This window comes from Dryas octopetala, chromosome 6, assembly GCF_963921425.1.
Source record: "Dryas octopetala chromosome 6, drDryOcto1.1, whole genome shotgun sequence".
NCBI classification, from domain to species: Eukaryota; Viridiplantae; Streptophyta; class Magnoliopsida; order Rosales; family Rosaceae; genus Dryas; species Dryas octopetala.
The window spans coordinates 5,438,024-5,448,518 of NC_141371.1; the positions used below are offsets into that span (position 1 = coordinate 5,438,024).

General features: G+C 36.6%; 1 protein-coding gene and 3 pseudogenes across 3 annotated transcripts; 2 read left to right on the top strand and 2 right to left on the bottom strand.

Annotated features, from left to right (window-relative positions):
* The first annotated feature begins 1,263 nt into the window (after positions 1-1,263).
* LOC147281539 (rop guanine nucleotide exchange factor 7 pseudogene) lies at positions 1,264-1,793 on the top strand (annotated as a pseudogene). Its single transcript, XR_015122827.1, has 3 exons — positions 1,264-1,385; positions 1,477-1,593; positions 1,738-1,793. The product of XR_015122827.1 is annotated as a rop guanine nucleotide exchange factor 7 pseudogene (transcript).
* Positions 1,794-2,037: 244 nt separating this feature from the next.
* On the top strand, positions 2,038-3,308 carry LOC147281540 (universal stress protein PHOS32-like; annotated as a pseudogene). Its single transcript, XR_015122859.1, has 4 exons — positions 2,038-2,386; positions 2,511-2,619; positions 2,755-2,872; positions 2,998-3,308. The product of XR_015122859.1 is annotated as a universal stress protein PHOS32-like (transcript).
* Positions 3,309-3,512: 204 nt separating this feature from the next.
* Positions 3,513-4,777, bottom strand: LOC147281541 (putative glutathione S-transferase). Its single transcript, XM_086248666.1, has 2 exons — positions 4,335-4,777; positions 3,513-4,018 (listed from the first exon to the last, which is right to left on the bottom strand). The coding sequence occupies exons 1-2, from the start codon at positions 4,647-4,649 to the stop codon at positions 3,671-3,673; spliced, it is 663 nt and encodes a 220-aa protein (XP_086104792.1). The 5' UTR covers positions 4,650-4,777; the 3' UTR covers positions 3,513-3,670.
* A 2,435-nt stretch (positions 4,778-7,212) lies between these two features.
* LOC147281542 (glutathione S-transferase U8-like) lies at positions 7,213-9,171 on the bottom strand (annotated as a pseudogene).
* Between the last annotated feature and the right edge of the window lie 1,324 nt (positions 9,172-10,495).

A 10,495-nucleotide genomic window follows, 5' to 3' on the forward strand; every position in this document is an offset into this window, starting at 1 on the left:
CCAAGGTGGTTTACCTCTTATCTAAATAGTATATGGGTTTGTCTCTGCTTCAAAACTCAAAAGCAGGCTGGTTTTACTAGAATGCCCCGGATCACATCTTAATTACCAAACTAACCTGGCCTTCTTTGGAATTCTGCAATTCTGCCCTGCAGACAAAACATCTTTTTTCTTGTAAAAGGTTATGTAAATAGCTTAACAGTGTGACAGACAAGGTGGAGCGGAAGCATAGTAAAGGTGGAGACATCATTGAGAACCATGCACACATCCTTTAAATTCTTTAATGGTGATCATTCAACAGTATCAGAAAAAACTTGAGGAAGAAGGGTAGTGTAGTCACTTCAACACCAAAACGACATTGCCTGAGAAGGTGCAACTTACAAACATAATCAAGGATAAATTGGTAGACATCTTTGAGAGATCCGTCGATTACACGACTCCCATAACCTTTGTTTATTATATTTTTCAAACCCAAGTTAGAATTAATTAATTAATACACTTATCATTTAGAACTCTTGTTTAAGCGAAGCAAAGTAATGCTACAGAGAGAGAGAGAGCCAGAGACACTGGCAGTTTACGGTCTGATTATGTTCAAAGATACGCTCTTGTAAGTTCAAATGTATGTCGCTCTCTCGCTCTTCATGTGTTTCAGCAAGCTTCAGTAATCATGACTAGCCTCCCATTTTTGTTCATATAAATAAGGCAAAGCTCCTTTGCTTCTATCCACCATTGTTCTCCATATTTTACCAGCTGCCTTTCACTATCAGACATGGTTGAGACCCCATGGATGGAGCTTTCACTCACCAAGAGGAAAGAGAAGGAACCCAGCTACAAAATCAACAGCTCAAGCTTTGTCTGCCATTGGTGAGGCTCAGAGGCATATATAACCACAATCCATTTCCCATTTTTGGTTCTGGGTGTCAAAGTACCTTCGGAACTTGTCTTCTAGAGCTCGAATCTCTAATTCGTGTTGCTTGGGAAGGCTTCATTACCATGGTAGGTAGTCAATAACTCTGCCTTTTGTGCTTCGCCTGGTTTTGTTGAAGAAGGAAAAGCTGTAATGGAGGGTTTGGTTGGAAAAAATGAAGGCATTGAAGGGAAAAGTGAGGACTTTGGTGAAAGTGTGGGTCAAGTTGGGACCTTTCCCAATTTGATTGAGGAGAAGGGTCGTGAAAGCAGCGCAAATTCAGATTTTTTGACATCTGAGACCACTGGGCATGAGGAGCAGAGTCACAGTAGCTCTGAAGAGTAATCTTCGCCACCCTCATTGGGTTGGCCTATGGAGAAAGCTGAGGCGCCAGATTGTACCAGTCTGGACGGTACTGAAACTGCAGAGACAACCCATTTGGATGATAGGAAATTAGAGAAACAAGGGTCCAAAATATCAGGTATTATCTCTATTTCATTCACACTAAGGCATATGTCAATTTGAGGATTTTTCTTATTAGAAAAATGATGATTGTGGTCATGGGCTCGTAGAGACTGAGATGATGAAGGAAAGGTTTGCAAAATTGTTGCTTGGAGAAGATATGTCAGGTTGTGGAAACGGGGTTTGTACAGCATTGGCTATATCAAATGCCATTACTAATCTTTGTGGTATGTAATATTAATTTGCTATCTCATTGTCTTCAAATCCTGGCTTGTTTGATTTTGCTTTGCTATTTAACGAAAATTTTGTTTGTAGTATCTTTGGCTTTTCTTGTGATGGTTGTTTTTCTCATTCTCTGTTCCCTTTTATAGCTACCCTATTTGGGCAACTTTGGAGACTAGAACCTCTACCGCTAGAGAAGAAATAGATGTGGCGAAGAGAGATGGAATGGCTTTTTTGTGTGAGTGATCACATTGTTGAGTTGATACCTTCTTGGCAGACTTTTCCAGATGGAAGCAAATTGGAGGTACAATCTGATTCCAGTAAAGACCTTGGCCCAACATGGATGGTCATGAATCATGATGAGAGTAAACCAGCCAACAGTAAAGTATACAAAGTTACAAACCACTCCATTCCCATTAGCTATTTGTCAATTGTCATCGTCTATATTTTTCAGCTTAATTCATAAGCTTCAAAAGAATCAAAACCCATTTCTCTTCTCGTGCTCTCCATCTTTTTAAACATTCACACCGTGTTCTGTTGTCTGATTCGTAACCCAAGCGGTGCAGAAGAAGAGCAAGAAAAAAAGAAGCAGCTAGAGAAACAGAGAGAAAGAGAAGATAAAAATGGTGAAGGATAGGAAGATTGGTGTGGCCATGGACTTCTCAAAGAGCAGCAAGAACGCGCTTCAATGGGCTGTAGACAATTTGGCTAACAAAGGTGACACCTTTTACATCATCCACATCAATCCCATCTTCCTCGACGAGTCTCGTAGCCAACTCTGGGCCCAATCTGGTTCTCGTAAGCACATCTGCATCGATCCTTTTATATATATATAGCTAAAGGCTCAAGCTTGAAATCAATCAAATCCTCAGATGTATAGCAACTTTGATTATGAATTTGATCTGGGGTTTTTTTTTGGCAGCTCTTATTCCACTGACAGAGTCAGAGAGCCAGAGATCATGAAGAAGTACGCTGTCCAAACTGATATCGAAGTTCTTGATACGCTTGACACTGCTTCCAGGCAGAAAGAGGTTAACTTGCTCCTTAATTCCTCTGTTTTTTTTTTTTTCTTGTGTTATTCAATCTGAATTATGCACCATCTGGGGTTTAATGATTGTCTTTTCCTGTTTTTGGGTTTTCAATTAATGGGGTTATTGTATTTATAGGTGAACATTGTGACAAAGCTGTACTGGGGAGATGCAAGGGAGAAGCTTCTTCAAGCGATTGGAGATCTGAAGCTGGACACTTGGTAATGGGAAGCAGAGGACTTGGTACCATCCAAAGGTATGTAATCGATCTTCTTTCCCATTTTTTTTTTTTTTTTTAATGTTTACAATATGGTTTTGTATATTGATCTGAATTCTGAGGGATATATGTTTGGGTGGGTGTGATTTGTGCAAATCAAACAGGATCCTACTGGGGAGTGTGAGCAACCATTTGATCGCAAATGCTCCAATTCCTGTGACCATCGTCAAGGACCCAATAAGCTTCGAACACCGTTGATAACTGGAAACTTTGATGTGGTTTTTCAATGATCTATGGTCATCACTGTTAACATGGGGATTGCTTGTTTTTTATGTTTTACTTGATCTTGGTTTCCTAGAATAGTTTCAAGTTATAGGACCGAATGGATGGACATTTACTCTGTTTTTGAAGAATAATGTATTTGGCTCCATTGATTCTGGTTTTGTGTATTTGTTTCCTTCAAGTCATAGCCAATCCAAAATGACCCCAAGACATGGGCTATTAACATCTTTGTCTCATTGTCTTTGATCGCATTCATTAATTTGCATAAAAAAAAAAACTATATATCTTGGGTGTATAATTTTTCATGGGACCAGAACCACCCAAAATAATATTTGTTTCTGCTTTGTTTGATTTAATAAATAATTGGAACTGGGTGATAAGGACAGAAATTATGGAATTCCAGTAAGTTTCAGCAACTTTTATTTCAATATCATGATATGAAAGCTGGCACACATTACATAAATATAAACAAGAACGATCTACAGCAATACTTCTTGGTACTTTTTCATGAGCCATATTGAATTGCTTGTGAGTCATCATCCATGAACCATTTACTTAGGAAGTACCAATGCTTTCTAAGTGAGCATGGAAGTAAGCAAGTAGTTTCTCTTTAGGAGGCAGATTTTCCTTAATAACACTGTGGCTGACAAACTCTTCACTCCATTTATATAGCTTGGGAAGTTTCTCTTTGGTTAAAAGCTCCACTCCCACAACTTGTTGCATAAGTCTAAGCCAGTAGCCTATGAAGTTAGCAACAATGTCCACAAGTCCAATAGTCTCTCCCCCAAAGAACTTCTTATCCTTGAGCTCATTTTCAAGTATTTTCAGAAGCTCACACGCTTCTTCCACCGCCTTTACACGGTCCTCATTGCCCCAGCAAGCTTTCAATATCGCAGGTGTGCACTATAAACACCAACAGAGAAATTTTTATTTTTTTTTTGGTCGAAAAGAGTAAATGCATTAAAAGCCCAAAGGGCAAACCCACATTACATAAGCCCAGACCTGGGCAGAAACCGAAACAAGGGCACAGCCCAACAAGCAAACAAAACACAGTAAACTTCAAACAAGAAAGTGAAGAAACGACAACAACAGAACAAAAACGACAACAAAATCTCCCAAAGCTAGCCCTAACCAAAATCCAAAGCCAGCCAACAGAGAAATTAAAGAAGCATATAAACTAACAATATATGCAAGAAAATACAACTATACCAAAAGTTACCTTTTCATCAATGAACCTAGCCCAGAAGCGTGCGATTGATCTTTCATAAGGGTCTGTAGGCAATATGGGAAAGCCTGCCTTCCAGGTTTCATCAATGTATTCAAGAATAACAAGGGACTCTGCAATTGGTTTCTCATTGTGTAGGAGCACAGGGATCTTTTTGTGAACTGGGTTGTATTTGAGAAGCAAAGGACTCTTGTTCTGCAGGTCCTCGTTAAAGTACTTGTATTCTACACCTTTCAGTTTCAGAGCCAATTCGACTCTGCGACTCATAGGGCTTCCCAAAACGCCAAACAGCTTCACTTCCTCAGCCATGGTAACATTAATTGGCTTAATTTCCTTGAGGGTTCTATGACCTCTTATATTTAGAGGTAGGAAGAGAGAGTTTACTTAGGCACTACGAAGCCTCACACTCTGTTCAAAGTTCAATAGTCAAAACTCATTCTAAAAAATGGGTGGTTGGTGGAGTAAAGATCTAGGAGAATATGCCGACTGCTATCCCCTCCCCCCTTTCTCTCTCTATCTCTCTCATTCTCTTTCTGTCACTCTCTCTCTCTAATTGGGATAATACCAAGAAATAAAATTTCGGGTTTCGAAAAAACTTCAATGAAAATTTCGATAGAAATTTCGACGAAAATTTCAAAAATTTTTAAATTTCGATAGAAATTAGACGAAAACGACAAAAATTGCTATCAAAATACGGAAATTTTGAATAAAATTTTACCATATGTTTATTTAACATATTATCTACTACATTGATAAAGAACATTGAAGAAACTAAATTATATAATAGGTTTCATGTGATATAAGATGAATATAATACGCGCTGGAGGCAAATACTGTGAAATAAAATTAGTATACTAAATAAATGAAATTAATATATTTTTTATATTCTATAATCTATACACTAAATCCTAATACTAAACCCTATATACTCTATATACCTTACCTTAATACTTTTTATATTTTATAATCTATACATTAAACTCTATATAATCTATAATCTATACTTTATATTTTTTAGGATTTTCTATAAGATATAAGGGTTTAGGCCCTTTAGGGTCTTTTTAATTATTTTTTATATAGAAATGTATTAGGGTTTATGGTTTAAAAACAATTAAACGAAACCCCAAAAGAGCCAAACCAAACCCCAATCTCGTTTTTTTATTTCCAATTGCCCAAAGGCCCCAAACCTCTTTTTTTTTTTTCCTTGCAATTTCAAACTACAAACTAATTATTCTTGAAGTTCCTCTATTCTTTTATATCAAAAATAAATGACAATTGAATTCTAACTGTGAGTTCTATACTCATATTAGGTAATATTTTTTGTTGAAATTATATGTTTTTATGACTTTTTTAATTAACATGAGTTACAAATTTACAATATGTGATTATCTTTTTTTTTATGTGTTTCTATCTTTTATAGGAGAATTAATGGACAACTTTGCTCTAATTTTTTGTTTGGTCTAAATGTCTAATCCGGTTTAAAGTTTAAAGGGTGTTTTTTTGTCCAATTGTTTGTCAATGACTTGTTTACTTAATAATATCTTTGTCAGAATTTTCATTCATTCATTTAAAACACCATAAAGGCTTAATTATTGTCAATTTTGACAATACAACTCAAGAGTAAAAGTCCCCACCAGATATTAACAGGAGCTAGCATAAGGCCAGAGCATATGATTGATGACACCCTGTTCTTTTCAAAACCTCTAGTTTTGTTGAATAATATGTGTATTAAATGATAGGCACGCTGCTTAAGAGATAAAAAACATTAATTAGTAATTGCTTAAACTTAAACTATTAGGACAAGCTATTGAAAAATAGGTGGATTTATTACAATATATAGGCTTATAGCAATAATGTTCGATAGAGATATTTTTCAATCTCTATCAGCATCCCAAAAAGAGAAATTTCCAAAGTAGAGAAATTTCATGTTCTTGCCGAGATGCTCTCCTGCCATCCTCTCTCATTTCTCTCTGCCAGTCGCTCCCCTTTCTCCTCCCTCTCCCTCCCCCTCCCCTTCCCCCCCCCCAATCTCTTCCAGTCTTCCTTAGTTCCTCCTTGTCTTCCCCGATCTCTTCCTCCTTCTCCTCTCCCTCTCCCTCTCTGATCTCCCTCCCTCTCTTGGCCGCCCAGATCTGGAAGGAAGGGTGGTCCGGTCATACTCCCCGATCTCCTTCCCTCTCTTGGCCGCCCAGATCTGGAAGACGGTGGTCCGGTCACATGCCAGCAAGGAGAGGACTTATGTGAGCGAAATTTTGAAAATTTTGCAAAATTTTGCGAAATTTCGATAATTTCGGTGAAATATCGACGAAAAAGTGACGAACTCGTGCTAAAATTTCCATACCCTCCGAAAACGAAAATTTCGAAATTTAACTCCTTGACATAACACCAGTCCGTATAATAGGGACAGTAGGGACAGGAAAGTTATTCTAAGATGTAGACAATGCTCTGTTGACAATTTGTTCATCAATCTAGGTAGGCCGTAGGCGTTCTTTGACAACATGTAAACTTTTGTCAATTTATTTATTTTTTAACATTGAAAAACGATAAGAAGAAACCCACATGGCCACATGAACTCCACATCAGAACTTGTCTCCTATTCGTTTTCTTGTAAGAGATGGAATTAGTGAGTGCCACTGACGTTCACCATTAGATTTGAGTCACTGAATATGTCAGCCTGATTGGTTTTATTATTTATTCCTGATGGTATCATATTATTTTATTGATTCTATCATAAATTATTAGTCCAGCTTATGTAAATCATGAATGTTCCATATGTGAATGGTCCTGATGAATTATATGCCCAATCAAGACTCCTAGCTATAGGCAGCTCACAGATGATGGTGCCATACCGGTACTGTGTGGTTGTGCTTATCTAAAACCATGTTGTTTTAAACATATCTACAAGATGAACACCAAAAAGATTATTGAAGAATTTTGAATCTCATTCTCCTATGTTTTTCCTGTTTTATTTGAAGAAGTAATTGGTGTTTCCGGGCCCACGGTTGTGTGTTAGGCTTTTAAATGAGTTTATTTTGTGTTGGGCCTTTGGCTCCCAATTCACAAAAACCAGTCTAAGAGTTCTACTACAGGAATAACCAGTTGATTGGGACATTGTAATATGATTCAGCAACTTTTAATTTCAATCACATTGTAACAAGGATCACATACATAAAGATAAAGATAACAGTCTACATTTATTCTTATAGCTTTTCATGACCCTATGAAATGATATAAGCTTGCATTGCAAGGCATCTATGAACCATTTACTTGGAAGTAGTGGTGCTTCACTGCTTCCATAGCGAGCTTGGAAGAAAGTAAGTAGTTTATCACTAGGAGGCAGACTTTCCTTAATAACATTGTGGCTGACAAAATCTGTTGGAAATTGATTAAAAATAAAAAGGAGGTTTGCTGCCATAGTTCTTCTCCATGTTTGAAAGGAGAAGAACCATGTGTTTACGACATATGATGAAAAAGAGCTTTAAGCCAGTGGCCTGTGAAACTAGCAACAATATCCACCAGTCCAATAGTCTCTCCCCCAAAGAACTTGTTATCCTTGAGCTCATTTTCAAGTATTTTCAGAAGCTCACAAGCTTCTTCCACAGCCCTTTCACGATCCTCATTGTCCCTAATAACTTTCAGTAGCGCAGGAAAGCACTAACCAAATACCAACAAACAATTTGAGATTAATTTTGCATGAGTCTAATAGCTAATCACATATATAATAGTGTGCCAAACTAGTGACAAATATCAGGTGATGACAATATAGGGAAGAAAATAGGACTATACTAAATGGGTCAGAATTAATACAAAAGAAATTAAGGTTTGGATGTAGTATTTGGAAGAACCGATAAATTTTCTAATGATTAGAGTTGTAAAGTTGAATTATTAAGTTTCAAGTTTTGTAAACTTACTTTGTTACTTATTAAGTGTGATGAATTTAAATATTGAATTTACAGGGCTTGTTTGGTCTTATATCTTAGGTCTCGGGTCTCAATTCTAAGGTTTGGGTCTAATGTCTCGAATCAAGATTTTAAGTTTACTTTTTAAGTTCGGATCTCGAATCCATTGCGGTGTAGGTCTTCGGTCTTGAGTTTGAATCCTCAGACCCGAGTCTTGGATCTAAAGCCATGAGTATCGAAATTAGGATCCAAAGCTAGGGGTCATGTGTCTTTTCATAGATACAATTAGCATATAAATTTGAAATTAACACCTACTTATGAGGAATGTAAAAATGCGATTTTGGACTCTTAACATCTCATTTTCAAATAGCTCCAAAAATTCACATTTCCATCTATAGTGGTCTAGTTCCCAAACAAAATACTTTAGCAATATTATGAGATGGTAAATCTCATCTTAATACCAAATCCCACCTCCAACTCCCTCATCCAAACACACTAATATAAGTCCAAAGTTAGATATAATTAATTACCTTTTCATCAATGAAGGTAGCCCAGAAGCGTGCCATGGATCTTTCATAAGGGTCTTTAGGCAAAATGGGAAAACCTTCGTTCCATGTCGTCAATGTATTCAAGGATAACAAGGGACTCTGCAATTGATTTCTCATTGTGTAAGAGCACAGGGACCTTCTTGTGAACTGGGTTGTATTCCACAAGCAAAGGACTCTTGTTCTGCAGGTCCTCTTCAAAGTATTTGTAATCGACACCTTTCAGTTTCACAGCCATTTCGACTCTCCGACTAAAAGGGCTTACCCAAAAGCCAAACAGCTTCACTTCTTCAGCCATGAAAACACTAATTAAGTCCATCTTACACTACAAGAGATTTACACAGTCTCTTGTGTATATGACTGGTTTTTCCTTCTGGGTATTATAGAGTTTTGCTTGGCCTCTACGACCCCTGTTCAATAGTCAGTCAATAATCATTCATGCATTAGAGTTTACCAAAATAGAAATATTTACTTCATGGAATCAAATTCAATATCTAATATCTTCCATACTAAAAGTGGACTTTCTACCTATGGATGTGTGAGAGTTAAACACAATAGCACCTATATGACAAAAAGTGAAAAAACACAAAACAAATATATGCAACACCTATGCTACAAAACCACACTCTGTATCTCCAAAATGCCCTTTTATACCTTTTTTCTATTGAACAGTACCCAATCTTTAAATCCCCAAAACAAACTACACTGCAGACTAGATATTTATGAAGCTTTAATGCCACTTTTCGATGTTATTATATTTGTATGAATAATGCTATATTTACCACATTCTTATACTATATTTTTATACCATCTTACGTGTCATTATTTTACTGGACAAAGTTTTTCTTTTTCTTTTTGAATTTTTGTTTTTATTTTTTAATGTCCAATGCATGAATGTCATGTAAGTTGCCACATAAGGTGGTATGAAATTATAGTATATAAATGTGGGATATCTAGCACTACTATATTTTTATTAAACCTTATAAGCATTGATCCCAATCTAGTAATCTACACCAACCGTTCTTTCACATTCAAATTCAAACATCTTACCCATTTTAGATAAACTTGACTGCTTGAGACTAGATAGCCATGAAAGAAATAATAATGGAATCTTTATTTGTATATATCATTTTGTAATTTGCAGACAACTCTAAAATCAGGGATATGATAAACTTTTAAAAACTAGGAGTTTATTTTGTAAGATATACGATAAGACCTGGGCTATTCCACCATATGACCACAACTTTGTTTTGTATTTCCAATGTGGTTTACCTCTTATCTAAATAGTACATGGGTTTGTCTCTGCTTCAAAACTCAAAAGCAGGCTGGTTTTACTAAAATGCCCCGGATCACATCTCAATGACCAAACTAGCCTGGCCTTCTTTGGAATTCTGCAATTCTGCCCTGCAGACAAAACATTTTTGTTCTTGTAAAAGGTTATTTAAATAGCTTAAGAGTGTGACAGACAAGGTGGAGCTGAAGCATAGTAAAGGTGGAGACATCATTGAGAACCATGCACACATCCTTTAAATTCTTTAATGGTGATCATTCAACAGTATCAGAAAAAACTTGAGGAAGAAGGGTAGTGTAGTCACTTCAACACCAAAACGACATTGCCAGAGAAGGTGCAACTTACAAACATAATCAAGGATAAATTGGTAGACATCTTTGAGAGATCCGTCGATTACACGACTCCCGTAACCTTTGTTTA

Bases quoted from the DNA above. Each gene is read 5' to 3' on its own strand.
- LOC147281541 (XM_086248666.1), bottom strand. From the start codon at position 4,649: ATGGCTGAGGAAGTGAAGCTGTTTGGCGTTTTGGGAAGCCCTATGAGT. The intron at 4,019-4,334 runs GTAACTTTTGGT...TGGTGTTTATAG, and splicing joins CTAGGTTCATTGATGAAAAG to TGCACACCTGCGATATTGAA.